This window comes from Hyperoodon ampullatus (genome assembly GCF_949752795.1).
Source record: "Hyperoodon ampullatus genome assembly, chromosome: 9".
NCBI lineage: Eukaryota > Metazoa > Chordata > Mammalia > Artiodactyla > Ziphiidae > Hyperoodon > Hyperoodon ampullatus.
In genome coordinates, this window is record NC_136922.1 from 28,717,733 (window position 1) to 28,733,496 (window position 15,764).

General features: G+C 35.8%; 1 protein-coding gene across 1 annotated transcript in view; it reads right to left on the reverse strand.

The window, feature by feature from the left end:
* Positions 1 to 14,477: 14,477 nt before the first annotated feature.
* The window catches only part of SEMA3E (semaphorin 3E), a gene marked incomplete at both ends in the record, with an annotated part of 260,253 nt that continues 258,966 nt past the window's right edge, over positions 14,478 to 15,764 (reverse strand). The window contains one exon of the mRNA XM_079711567.1: positions 14,478 to 14,930. Within this exon, the coding sequence (XP_079567693.1) occupies positions 14,478 to 14,930 (453 nt within the window). The remainder of the gene's footprint in view (positions 14,931 to 15,764) is intronic.

Sequence of the window (15,764 nt, forward strand, 5' to 3'; positions counted from 1 at the left end):
AATAAATTTAAGGGAACTGAAATCATAGCAAGAATATATTCTGACCACAATGGTATGAAACAAGTAATTAATTACATGAAGAAAACTGGAAAATTCACAAATGTATGGAGAGTAAATAACATGTTACCGAACAACCAGTGGGTCAAAGAAAAAATCAAAGGGAAATCAAAAAATACCTTGAGACAAACAAAAATGGAAATATACCAAAATCTGTGGGATATAGCAAAAGCACTTCTATGACAAAAGTTCATGGCAATAAATGCCTACCTCAAGAAACAATAAAAGTTTCAAATAAACAACCTAACTTTACACCTCAAGGAACTGAAAAAAGAACAATGCACAAAGTGAGTAGAAGAAAGGAAATAACAAAGATTGGAGCAGAAATAAATGAAACAGAAACTAAAAAGACAATAGAAAAGATCAATAAAGCTAAGAGCTGGTTCTGTGAAAAGATACACAAAATTGACAAACCTTTATCTAGACTCACCAAGAAAAAAAAGAGGATTCAAATAAATAAAATCAGAAATGAAATAAATGATATTACAACTGATACCACAGAAGTACAAAGAATCATAAGAGACCATTATGAATAATTATACACCAAAAAGTTGGCCAACCTAGAAAAAAATGGATACATTTCTAGAAATGTATAACCTACCAAGACCGAATCATGATGAAATAGAAAATATGAACAGATTACTAGTAAGAAGACTGAATCAGTAATCAAAAAAGTGGATTGATAAAGATGTGGTATACACACATACACACACACACTCACACACACACACATACACACACACACACAATGGAATATTACTCAGCCATAAAAAAGAATGAAATAATGCCATTTGCAGCAACATGGATGGATGTAGAGATTATCATACTAAGTGAAGCAAGTCAGACAGAGAAAGACAAATATTACATGATATTACTTACATGTGGAATCTAAAAATTAGTACAAATGAACTTATTTACAAAACAGAAACAGACTCACAGACATAGAAAACAAACTTGTGGTTACCAAAGGGGAAGGGGGGAGGGATAAATTAGGAGTATGAGATTAACAGATACAGACTACCATATATAAAATATCATATAAACAACAAGGATTTATTGTATGCACAGGGAACTATATTCAATATCTTTTAATAAACTGTAATGGAAAAGAATCAAAAAGAATATATATATATATATATATATATATATATATATATCTCGAATCACTTTGCTGTACACAATATTGTAAATCAATGACACTTCAATTAAAAAAAAAACTCCCAACAAAGTCCAAGACTAGAAGGCTTCACTGGTAAATTCTACCCAACATTCAAAGAATTAATAGCAATCCTTCTCAAACTATTCCAAAAACGAGAAGAGGAGGGTACTCTTCCCAACTCATTTTATGAGGCCAGCATTACTCTCGTATCAAAATTAGACAAGGACACCATAAGAAAAGAAAATTACAGGCCAACATTTCTGATAAACATAGATGCAAAAATCCTCAGCAAAATATTAGAAAACCGAATTCAATCATAACGTTGAAAGGATCATACACCATGATCAAATGGAATTTATTCCAGAAATACAAGGATGGTCCAACTTTTGTAAACCTGTCAATGTGATATACCACACTAACAAAATGAAGATTAAAAATCATATGATCAGCTCAATAGATGCAGAAAAAGCATGTGACATAATTCAACATTTATGATAAAACCTCTCAGTAAAGTGGGTATACAGACAGAAGTTTTGAATCATATTAAAATGTTGACTTTACATATTATATGCAATATATGTTTATATATCTGCTTAAAAATCAACTGTTTTGATTCATTTAAGAAAAAAATAGACGAGCTCTTTTGTGTGTGTATTCCCACTGTTCTGCTAAGAACAAAATACATGTTTGTAGGACCTATGAAGTATGAATTGTGTAATTCTGGTGGATTCTACATATGAGTTAAATGAATATATATATATATATATATATATATATATATATATATATATATATATGAACAAAAAAAACACCCATGGTGCATAGGCTGCATCTAGGCCACAGATCCCATATGGGGGAACTGACCTGATTTTAAGAAAGTGGGACAGAGGGTGCTAACAAAATTCCTACTTCTGTGAGGATCTGTTCACAGACTGAGGCAGGTCTAGACTTGCAGGTGGTTGACTTCATTAGAGCTTCCTTTATGAAGGTAGGGAAGTCTTGAACATGAAATAAAAATGAGTGGGTTTTAGTCATGTCATTAGCATTTATTTTGATTATTCATACTGTAATGTAAACATACACTTACTAGTTAGAGATTAATTCTGGGAGAGCTTTATGGAGAACACATGCCTTGAAAACAGCTCTGAAAAAGATAAGTTTCAACATCTTAAGACATAAAAGAATACCTGTGATGGGAATATTTTTGAAAAATTAAAGTATATGTTCTAATTTCCCCCATTGCAATCTTCTGCCTCCCAGTACAAGCCAGTTATGGCTCCAAGGCAGACAAGGGGGTTATGTGAGCTCTTTAATTTGATGACAGGCTTTAAAACAAGCCATTATAAAGAGACAAGATGGATAATTCCTTTGGTCCCTGTGGTAGCCAAGAAAGTACACTGCTCAGAACTCCCTGTAAGAGAGAACCAGCTGCAAAGATGATGGCTGATGAACCCTAGCTGAAGCCCAGTCCCAGGGCAATTCGATGACTGAGTGTAGCAAGGACACTCAGATCTGGTCATTCCTTCCCAATGGGGAACTACCAATTGGGCTGCCTACCACCTCCTCAGAGTTACATCACATTCAGAGATTCTTCATCCCAAATATTCCTTCCTTCCTCCATCTCCTCCCATAGGTGTCAGACCTGTATAATACTCTTAAAGTATTCACCTGGCTACTTCTCCTCTCTCTCACCTTTATTTTTCACAGGCATTGCCTCCAAAGATTCTCTTGCATTTCTAATTCCATCCTGGTGTCTGTTTCCCAGAGGACCTGAACTGACTCAGCTCCTACTGAATTTGTCAAGTGCTAGATATGAAGGGACATCTGAGATCTTCTTCCATAGTGTAGGAGAGCTACGCCTATCCACTATGATGTCCTAGCATTAGGCAGTGATGACAAAGAAGAAGGATGTTATGTAGGGTAAGAAAAAAAAGAGCTCATCCTTCCTGGTCTGGAGAAGTGTGGACAGGAGTGAGAGGTAGGAGAGGCTAAGTGTGCAGAATGTATATGAACCTTCTGTTGGGAGAGGCACGCTGCCATGGGACAGAAGACCCCCTGCATGTTCTTGCTAAATGTGGCAAGTATTCAAAGCCTTGACTTTTCTTACCTGCATCATTTCTCAGGGTGGGATTGGCAGCAAGCAACCTTAAAGGATGATGCAATGTATCCCTCTAGAGCAAAAACAAAGCTTAAAATTAAAAGCAGCAGGTTTCCCAAAATCAATGATTTTCAGCTGTGAATCAAACCCAAAATGTACTCAGTATTTACCGGAGGAGCAATTTGTCACCTCCATGGACCTTGGGGGAAAAGAGAAATCAGTGCCAACATCATACTCATGCTACTTTCTGAGTTAAGAATAATAAGTCCTTTGTCCCTGATCTAGGGATCCTGTGTCTTCTGCCAGCACCTAGGAAACAGTAATAGGCTACCTCGTTGTTAACTTGTGAGATAAAATCTCAGGCCTTGATACCTTCTCCCTCTCAGTTGCTTTAAAGCCCCAGGGCATGGAAAAGTGGATAACAAGAAGAGGTTACTGTAGGTAGAATGACCCACATCTCACCTGGAAAAGTTAGAGGAGGCTACCATATAAATGGTCTATATATCAACCTGGGATTAGGTCTCACCAAAGAAACCTGGTGACACAGTGAGAAACTAGGTAAACAGAACCTGGACATCAGCTCACAAAGTACACAGGTGTCTCCACTCAACACTGAGTTGACTAAAATTACCAGAAGTTCTTGTCCTCCTTGAGAAAAGAAGTGAAAGATCGTCAAGAGTGTCAGCCAGTTAACCTACCAGAAGAGGCGAAGTGGTACTACAGGTGGACGATGTGGGCTAAGAGTTTCTTGAGGGGGAGAGCCAGATCCTAGTGTAACTTAGCACCAGGGATTTGGGAGTTGAGGTTGGATCATCAAGGCCTTGAGAGAAAATGAGATATTTTAATGGCATCATAATTCTACTGAAGACTCTAGGAGCCCAAGGACACTCTGAGGCATGGCTTGGATATGAAGACACTGTCATTCACAGTGACAGGAGATCACATGTCTTCCTTCCTCCATACCCCTGTACACCATCCTCCTGAGAGACCTTGGGGGAGAGACAGCACTTCGCCATCTGAGAGTCTGAGATTTAGTGTCCAAGAAGGACTATCGCCTAACTACAAGGTCTGTCACAGTCATTTCATCAGATCAAATGGTAATAAGAGCTCAAGTGTTTTTTCCTGATAACCCAGATTCTCAGAGCTTGTGAAAAAGACCTGGGCTTGATCAAGATAGTAAAGAAACTACAATTTTTCTGCCTATCCAAGTTGTAATACAAGTGGAGTATAGCTCTATTTTATAACATACCAGTAGTTGAGGGTAGCAAGGTAAAAATGTTGAAAAAGGCTCCATACATTGTTTTTTCAATTGTTATACAGCGTAGAATACACAAGAGATAATGCAGTTGCCTTGAATGTCAGGCTAAGGAGTTTTGGCTTCCTTCTGTACAAAGAATAGAGTCCTTGGAGGGGATTTTTAGGAGGGTAATAAAAGATTTAGTGAGGCTGTTTGGAAAGGTTCCTTCAATAATAAAATGTATCTATACATTTGTCTATCTATCTATCTATCTATCTGACTGAAAGGAGAATGACAAGGGAAAGGGATTGGTATTAAACACCTGAATTAGGCTAGTCCCTTGGTGCAGGGATCATTTTTAACATAATGCAGAGAGAGCTTTGCACTGTACCAAATACAATATCAACCACATGCCTCAAACATAGTAGATGGTGAACAGACCAATGTAGCACATAAAATACTGATTACTGATCTCCTCAGGAAAGTGCCTCAGTATTTCATTTATGGATCCTCTGAAAACACTCTGTAGTATTTTTTGTGCTATATCATAAAATGTGGTAAAATGAATACAGTTTTAAAATCTCCTGTTTAGAAAAGATTTGACTGCTAGGCTACATATAGACATGACAAACCAGAATAAATAAATTCAGTGTTTCAATGTGTGTCCTCACTAAACGGAATTAATTAGTTGCAGAAATGAGACATTCTCACATTTAAAAATAAACTCCAAGCTAATCTTCAGATTGCTACCAAAAATATATCTGCAATATCACTCCTGAGAGAGTAAAAGTGTTACAGTAAATGCCCATTTATGCACACATTTTAGGAACTAGTTTATATTTGACATATTATTCTACATATTATAATAGTCTGGTTAATAAAGAACACGATAACCAAATATACACTTAAAATTTTAGATGATGTTTCAAAAAACGTATTAGCACTAAGATTATTTTGCATATAATTACATCTTTGAGGAATTAGATGACTTTTTATGATGATGTAACACAGAAAACCCTGCCCAAAAGTACAAGTTGCATTTTTTGGCAAGTTGCATTTTGATAACTCAAAAATGTACCATCCCTAAGGAAATAATGTTGTAAACAGCTATTGAATTACTTTGAAAGCCACAAGAATCTTTTTAACCGATATGTCCCTGAAAGACCTCACCTGAGTATTAACTAGCCTGAGCTCTGCTCTCTGAGATTTAAGGCCACATAAGTGTAGAAAGGAGGAGAAAGAAGCACTGGCATCTGAGAACTCAGGAACTGTGGATGATAGTGGACAACAAACTTGAAGGGGGTTGTATAAAGCATTTTTAAAGTTTATACCTTTTCCTGAATAAAGAACAATACAGGGAAAATTGTATAAAAAGTCATTTTATCTCCTATTTTCATCTTCTTACCCCTGGGGGCACATTCCTCCTCTGTTACTCTAATCTTTCAACCAAGGCCTGAACTTTTCCTTAAAGTGTTCCATTCTAAAAAGCCAAATAGCTCCTTTCTTTCCTCCTTTCACTTCCTTCCCCCACACCCATTCCATCAAAAATATCATTCTAACAGTTCAGATGACTCCATATGGCTGGTGAAGCTAACTGATACTGCTGATGTGAATTCTATCTAGTCTACTCAGTTCTACAAGAGTTATTGGCATTTTAAAGAAGATGGCTTGATAAATCAAAGACATGCTTTATTTGATAGAATTTTTAGGACTAAAAGGACTTTCATATATATGGAATGTTACACATTTTGGGACGGGGTAAACCGTTAAGTCTGGTAGGTTAGCTTGGTTCAGCCAAACTAAAAATTCTATAGCTGATTACCTTCATCAAAAGGTGCAGAGACCATGAAAAGATGCTCAACATGACTAATTATTAGAGAAATGCAAATCAAACCCCCAATGAAGTATGACCTCACACCAGTCAGAATGGTTATCAACAAAAGTCTGCAAATGACAAACGTTGGAGAGGTTGTAGAGAAAAGGGAACCCTCATTTGCTGTTGGGATTGTAAATTGGTGCAATTACTATGGAAAACAGTATGGAGGTACCTTAAAAAACTAGAAATACAGTTACCATATAATCCAGCAATTCCACTCCTGGGTATATACCTGGAAAAAATGAAAACACTAATTTGAAAAGATACATGCACCCCCAATGTTCACAGCAGTACTATTTATAATAGTCAAGACGTGTACGCAACCCAAGTGCTCATCAACAGACCACTGGATTAAGATGTGGTATTTATACAATGGAATATTACTCAGTCATAAAAAAATGAAATACTGCCATCTGCAGCAATGTGGATGGGCCCAGAGAATATTATGCTTAGTGAAATAAGTCAGACAGAGAAAGACAATATTATAATATCACTTATACGTGGACTCTAAAAACAAAAAAAATGTATATACAAAGCAGAAATAGACTCACAGACATAGAAAACAAACTTGTGGTTACTAAAGGGGAGAGGGAAGGGGGGAGGAACCAACTGGGCGTATGGGTTTAACAGATACAAGCTACTACATACAAAATAGATAAGCAATAAGGATTTACTGTATAGCTCAGGGAATTATACCCATTATCTTATAGTAATCTATAATGGAATATAATCTGCAAAAATATTGAATTACTACTCTGTACACCTGAAACTAACACAATATTGTAAATCAACTACAGTTCAATTAAAAAAAAAAGTACAAAGTTCAATGGGGGAATTGTTTTTTCAACAAATGGTACTGGAATAGCTGAACAAACACGTGCAAAAAAATAAATCTTGACACATACTTCACAGTGCACACAAACTAAATGGATTATGGATCCAATCCTTCAAATGGACTGTGGATCTAAATGTGAGAGTAAAGCCATAAAATTCTGAAAGAAAGTATTGGAAAAAAATCTTAGTGACCTTGTGTTTGGCAAAAATTTCCTAAATTTAATGTAAAAAACTTGAAATGTCAATAAATAGAACTTAATAAAAACCATTTATACCTGACGAAGCTCTTATATGTAAACAATATAAAGAACTCTTACAACTTAATAATGAAAAGGCAAACAACTCAATAAAAATGGGCAAATAATTTGAATAGTCATGTCCTCAAAGTACATATATGAATAACAAATAAGCACAAATAAGCACATCACTAGTCACTGAGGAAACATAATAAAAACCCCACAGTGAGATACATCTACATACCTGATAGAATGACTACTTCACTTTTCCATAAGCCTTTGAGGAAAGACAACTTTGAACTTAGCATTTTCACTTATTAAACTGGTAGAATGTTATAGTCAGCATAACTCAATATCATCTGTCAATTACACATCCTGATGTTAACAGGAAAAATATTTCAATTTTACAAAATTGAAAGCGGAGATAATTATCTGTACACTTCATATCAGTGTTTTTTAGGAAGAGCTATGTCTTTGATTTTGGTATTTTAAAAAGGGAGTCCAGAGAATGGGATAGAGAGCACACAGGGTAAGACGGATATTCAGAGAGAAAGCCAAGAGGCACAGAAGAATATTTCCAGGCCCTGAAACCTCATGGAAGTGGCCGAGCTGAATTTTCAAACTGCTTTGGATTGGGGACTCCATTTTTATCTACCATTTTCTCCTTGTTTGAGCCAGAATATCCTTAAACTATTACCCTATGCCTGACCCATCATTATATGTTGGAAGCAGATAACTTGTTCCTTTAGTTTCACAGGGCCACAGATGAATAGGAACTGTACCCCCGAAGGATATTTGATAGTATATCAAGAGCCTTATTCATACCTGACTTAGAAGCAGATGAGAAGATTGAGGACTTTTGAGCTGAAGGATAAGGCATTAGGGGACCTTGAGATGGGGGTAAATATATATTGCATTTGGGAGGAATGTGAAGCTTTGGGGGCCAGGAGATTTACATGGTCCTTGAAATATGTCCATACCCTGATCATCAGAATCTGAAAATGTGTTGTTACACAGCAAAGGGGACTTTAGCAATGTAACTAAGGTTACAAACTTTAAAATAAGATTAGCCTGGATTATGTGGGCGGGCCCAGTCTAATCACACAAACCCTTAAAGCAGTAACATTTCTCCAACTGGAGACCGAGAAATGCAGCATGAGAGGAAGTCAGAGAGAGTCTAAGCTTCAGAAGGACTTAACAGCCCACCTGCTGGCATCGAATATGGAGCAGGGACAGGGTCTCAGTCCTGGAACCACAAGGAACAGAATTCTCCCAATAATCTGAATGAAGTTGAAAGTGGATTCTTCACCAGAGCCCAGGCAGCTGATGCACTGAGTTTGGTCTTTTGAGATCCTATGCAGAGAATCCAACTGAAACACAATGGGCCTGGACTTCTGATTTATGGAAATCACAAGATAATAAATTTGAGTTGTTTTAAGCTGCTTAAAAAAACAAAAAAAAAACCACATAAAATTAAGAAACTCTTCAATCATTCCTTCAAAATAGATTAAATTTATGGAATAATCTCCAAGGGATCATCCTGCTTGTCACTAGCTCTTTTTGTTTTTCTGCTTGAATATTGAGCTTATAATTTTATCTTTCCCTTCCCCCCAAACCTATTCTGAGCCACAAAGAAGAAACCTCCTACAATATGGAAATTCTTTCTGAATGCCCTAACCTGATTGCTCTAAGCTGACAATCATGGTTGAGAGGCCACTTCTCATCACTTTTTCCAGATATCACTTTTCACTTAACTTCAGATATTTTGAAATGCCTTGGAATATTTGTTTGTAGGCTCATTTTGCATGTTTCTGTTTATTCCTTAATCTCTCTGCCTTCCTCTGTGCTTTCATTGTGTATTAGTCTGCGCAGGCTGCTGTAAAAAAAACACCATAGACTGGGTGACTTGCACATCAAATTAATTTTATTTCTCACAGTGCTGGCGGCTGGGAAGTCCAAGATCAAGGGACTGGCCGCTTCAGTCCTGATGAGAACCCTCTTCCTCTCTTGCAGATGACCACCTTCTGGCTGTGACTTGTCTCTTTCTTTTTTTTGTTAAATTATTTTTTCTTTTTATGTACTATCTATCATTGCTACATCACTGCAGCTCCTCTGAATCAAAGCGTGGCTTTTCAATGCCATCCTGACCAGAAGTCCCAAGATTCGTAATTAGAAGTACTTTTCACAACACTCAAAACACTTGAAAAAAAAATTTTAAAGCTACACTCTTGTTGAGTGTCTCCGTGCATAAAGTAAAATGAAGATTTGGAATTTTTCCAATGAAAACATCTTCTGAGAACAAATATAATTCAGTTTTTATTTATCTACATAACTTAATGGCATTATTAAGCAACCATCCACTGCCTGGCACATAATTCTGAATAAAAAGGGGTGCATACTTTTGTTCCCTTTGAATAACAGGTAAGAGATTTCTAATCCCCACAAATGTTTCTCTACTTTTCCTTGACTAATGACTGAGTATGGATCTAAAAAGCAGTTTCAATGGGTTCATCAAATACTACACTAAAAGTAGGCCCTGTATTACAAATAAATGCAAGTGTGAAACATGTATAAGCAGTAATGGCACTGTCATATCACAAAGCTGCCAGAAACATGTCCTAGGCTGCTGCCAAAATCTTCCTTTAAAACATCGGAACTATTTACTTACCGATACAATAAAATTGGCCTTGAAAACAAAACTCCCCAAAGAAGGAGTCATTTAACACTAAATCTCATATAAATGACCTCCCCAAGTTCTTATAAAAAATAGCAGAGAAAAACAGCAATTTAGATACCAGTCGAGGCTTGTAAAAATCATAAACACCCTATTAGTTACCATTTTAAAGGCATTCATTCTCCATATCTCTTACCTGGATGATGCAGCTTTGAAAGGGATTTCTGGATGCTGGTCCTAGAAACATGATGTGACATAAACAAATCCAACTGCTGCAAGGTATTGAGATGAATGAACTCTCCTTCATAAGAAAGTTGACTTACACATTTGAAATGAAAGAGAACTGAATTCTTTTCTAACTTCTTAAAAATTAGTGCTTGTCTAACATTGTATGTTTACGTTCGGCCTGACATGTTATGAAACTGGGGTTCAACTGCCAAAAAGTGAGAAAACACTCCTCGAACAGCACTCAAGCGTTTACAAATATTTATTTCTTTATCCTCTAAGTTGAACTAAATAGAAATTATACATAATGGTACAAATTCTGCAGTGTACAGTGGCAGATTCATGCAAGAGTCAAAGAGACCCGTTGTCAATGGTCTTTGTAGCTTGCCACCAGATGGTAATAAGTCTCATGGCTTATCATCAGTGAGAAGAAACAATATGGCACATGCTGTGATGGACACAGGCAAGCAAATAAAAGGAAGCCATACAGACAAAAATACCCCAATACAGTCCTCCAGCTTGTAACTAAGCCATTTAGACACAAACAGAACACACTGAGTTTATAATGAAAGCCAAAAAGATAACGCTATCTTCCCAAGAAAAATAAAATAAACATACCAGCTTACATAACATACTACAATCAAAAGTGTTTCTGGAAAATCTATTATTTATATCTGATTCAAATGCAACAGTTGTTGGCCTGAAAAATGAGCACTGCTTTTGAAGAAGTACCTCTATGTGATACTTTGCTCTAAGAAAAATAACAGCAACTCCTTACAGGCATCATGACTGTGACACTTTCTCCTGGGATCTCAAATACCTATACAATGCTATGTGATATTTTTAATACATCAGTCAGGCTGAAGACAATTCATTTAAAGGACAACAGCTGCTGTGTTTGTTTCATGCTTACCACTAACACTCAAAACAATTTACTGTAATTTACAAATTTTACAAATGTCCATAATAACTATGAAGATTTACAAAACCCTACACCCTATAGCAAATATTACACACTTGATTAAAAACATCCTAAGTATTTAACTAACTTTAGGAAGGAAAAAACTCTAAAATATATTTGGAATTGCCACTTACTAAGCAGGCAAAGACTTTCTGTTCCCTTTTTGCTAGAGCTCTTATTAGTGTTTATTACTATTTTTAATTCCTGTTTCTCCAAGTTGATAGCTTTGCACTGAAATATTCAGTAATAACCACAAAAGAAAACATTAGCAATGTAGAATGCTAGATGTGGAAGAGACCTCACAAATCATAAAGTAAGATCCATTCAGGCTGTAATCCTTCTAGCTAACAAATCGCCATCTCTAGCTCAATGGGTGACATAAGACTGAAAACAGAGGTGCACATTGTCCTATGCCAAACTCATTCTATTCACAGGTCCTCTCTCTTCCCAGAGAATAACATAGAAGACAGCTGAAGAAGCAGGAGACTGACCACACATTGAGGTGTCCCTTTGAATCTAGGATGGGTAGTTATGGGTTATGATTCTTTCTCAGCTGTGTGTTCCCAGAGGGCATGGGGTCTGGTGAAAATGTGCTGGAGTCAAGGCAGATGACTAAGTATGTGCCCTTCCTGAGTTCAAGAAAAAGGGGATAAAAATGATCAATTCACTTGTGATTTTCCAAGCTTGGGCATGTCACAAAGGAGATTCTAAATTTGATTTCTAATGCCAGACAGAACAAAAGATTGCAAATATGTTTTTGTGGTATGTTTCAGATTCTCAAGAAGGACAGGACAGCATAGGTTGTTGATTTGTCTTTTGAGAGGGCAATGGAGATTTATCTTAAAGTATATCATGATGTGTGTGTGTGTGTGTGTGACTGTGTGCCTGCACTCATGTATGGGGGGAGAAAAGAGGAGGGAGGAGCCGGCGGCAGGGAGACAGAGAGAGAGACAGAAACTGAGAAAACAGAAAAATACGTGTGTATGAAATTTAGTGCTCTCCCTAAACTGTGAACTTGTGTCCTCAAAATTTTCTAATCAGGCTTCTTTCAAGTTAGCATTTTAAAAAGCTTTTTTCTTTTTCTTGTTAAAATAGTCATCTCAGTTTAGTTGAACAGCTTGTAGGACCATTTATTCTTAAGACTTACATCATAGAAAAGTTATTTTCCTTAGTCTTCTCTCTTCAGTTACCAAATATTTTAGTTCACAATTGACGTTACTGCTACCATTATTATTAACTGCTTGTGTGTGTTATTTAAAGTGATAACTACTTACACCGCAACTGCCTTATTTTTAAAAAATTTTGAATACAGGAGAAAATCCTACTTTCCCTTCTCTTGTGTTAATGGAAGAATATTTTCAATTATGCTTTGTCTTATCTGTTCACTTTGAGTATTTCAGACATAAACTTTGCTAAGGACCGTCCCTGTGATTTGTGGTTACGGTTCTATTTCTCCACGTTGGGCAGGCTTTTATTGAAACATATACAGTTTTCGGTTAATACTTGTGGGCAGCAATGACCTCCAGTGGATTTCTAGGTAAATAACAACTGCATTTTTCAGAGAATGTTAATTTCCAATATATTTGTTTCCTTTACGACTTCTGGAGCTTGGCAGCTTATTGAATGAGCTTTCCAAACTTTCTTAAATTTGTTAATGTTTGAATGAAATTGCAAACCATCAAAAGTTATCAACACTTTAACTTTCTTAATTGTATAGCCTATAAGCTAATTTTGAAAACTGAAATTAACGTTATTCAAAATTAACATTTAAATATTCATAATTATTTTCATGTGTAATTCACTTGCTTTTAGTTTTTGGTTAAATGAAAACTCTCAAAATTTCATATTTTAGAAAGTTAACGGCTAAGTAAAACAGAAGAAAAAACTTCAGGAAATAAGCACTCTCAAAAATAAAAACTTCTGATAAAATTTATAAGAAAAAAGTTAAGGTGCTCTAAACATCTCAGTAGTTAAGTGAACTTCATGAAACAATTTTCCTATTTGTTAATATAAAATTGAAAGGAAATTTTCATATCTGAGAGCAGAATGCTTTACTTTTTTAAAAATAATAAAACATGTTCCTGGAATATCTTTTAGATTTCACAGATTATTTAAAAGGCATAAAACTTAAGTTTTAATAGAGCTTCAGTGCCGTAGTATCTTCATTTTGGGCTTATGAAGTAATAATAAACATATTATCTCCACTTTAAAACATGATATAAGCATTAACACATTTTTACTCTAGTTAGTTTTTTTCTGAAAATGAGCTAGATATAGTTACTGAGAAACTGGTTTCAGATCTTTCCTGGACAATCCATAGAATTAAAAAAAAGGTAGGAGAATATACCTTTTCTACCACAAGAGGGCAGCAAAAATGCTTTCAGTTAGAATCTGTCACTCCAGCTGTTCTGACATATTTTGCTGTTTTTCTGAGAAGTTACCTTAACTTTCTTCTTCCTGCACTGGAGTGAAATTGAAAGAATGTGTTTTCATCCTGAAACAGAACTATTGTGAATGTGGTTTAATGAATGTTTTATGAAAAGCACAAGCCTCAAGGTGACCACAATTTTTCCTTCATGGTTTACGATAATTACAACACACCTGCCTCATAAAGCTCATGGCTTAGACAACACTAACACAATAATTCTTAAAGACTATGGATGGTTCACATGAGAATGTTAAAGTATCTGATATTCTATATATTTTACATCGTGGTGGAAAGGCAAAATTCAGAAGGATTAAAACATTTATTTTTGCCATGATTATGAAAATCTCTAATTTTTCAGCAATATTGCAATAATCTTAAGTCTTCCCAGGGTAATAATAATTGCCATGGAAAAGCAGCCAAGTACTCAAAGCTACAGCTATGGTCACCTTTTGATAAATATAATGTGAAATTATCAAGCAATACATTGTTTTTAAAAAATTAGTTAATTTTATGTAAGATTCAACCAGTCAAATGAGTATATAGAATAATTTATCATAACACCTTTATAGTCCTTTCTGTATTACAGAAATCTCTTTTAAGTAATGCAAAGAAGGTGGATGGTTTCTCGTTCTTTTTTTCTTTTTAGTTTCTAAATATAAATTCTTCAGAAGCCAGTAGATGGTTTCGCCCCATCAGGAGTCCAGCACATGCCTAGGCAGGCGATAGTGCTCGGCTTTGGGACGGAGCTTCTTTTCCTGTGGGTTGGCATACTTCCACTTGGAAGGGGACATTTTAAGCTTTTTTCTCTTTTTATCCGTGCACCATACCTTTTCACAGTATTCTTCTACTCTCTGGAAGTTGCTATAACCAATCAGCTGCAAGAATTCCTTGTACCAGGGTTTTGTTCCATGTGGGATGCTGCTCTGAGCAGGACAAGGCATCTTGTGAGGCCCGTCCTCTTCGTAGTCTTTGTTAAACATTTCCTCCACTCTCTCCTCTTCCACAACCTCCAGGGTGATTTTACGGATTGTATGGACAAAACTATGTTCTACTGTCTGGCAAAAATAGGTCCCAGCATCCACTTTGCGTACCCTTAGGAAGAGTAAACCGAGGTCCATCTTAACCATTCTGTCATCTGTCTTCACCTGCAAGAACAAGAAAATCAATGGCACTGAAGTATTATCCAGGACAAAAGAACGCCAACCTATAACCCTTTCCAATATCTAGAATTTTTTCATTTTTGTTATCATATGATGAAATCCTAAAAATCATATATATAATTATATATATTATATACCTATTATATGAGTATATTAACTATATATTATATAAATGTATATAAATATGTTAGTGTTTTATTTATATATTCATATTTTAATACATATATTTCTTTTATATTTATATTGTTATACTATATATAAATATAATATAAATATATATGAGAAAGAGGTAAGTAATTACATCAGGTGTGTGTGTGCGTCCTGAACTTATTTATATTGAGATCACTTCATATCAATGACTTTGAGGTCAATTTACATCAGTATTGTTAAGAGCAAACTGAGACCAGTTCAGCATAGCACTCGAAGTTTGAGTGAAATGAAGATTTGTCAAATTTAATTTCTTTTGTAATGCCAGAACAAATGCCACTGCTCGCATTATTATTATTATCATTATTATTATTATTATTAGTTCAGGGGTTCTTATGTTTCCCAGGTCATAATGATCAATGTTCCTACAAGGACCTGTGTTGAGAGAGCTGGGATACCTATACTCTCTCTTCTTACCGGAAAAAAAAAAAAAATCCATCCATTCCATTTCACTATTTTTTGCTACATATTTCATGACTGTTTCTTTGACCTTATCTCATGGCAGTCTCCCCCAAATCCTTCTTCTTTCTGTTTCTGCTTTCATGCCCAACTTGATTCTGTTTCAGGACCTAGAGGGACTCCCATACGGCTGGCTCCTTCTCATCTCGAAAG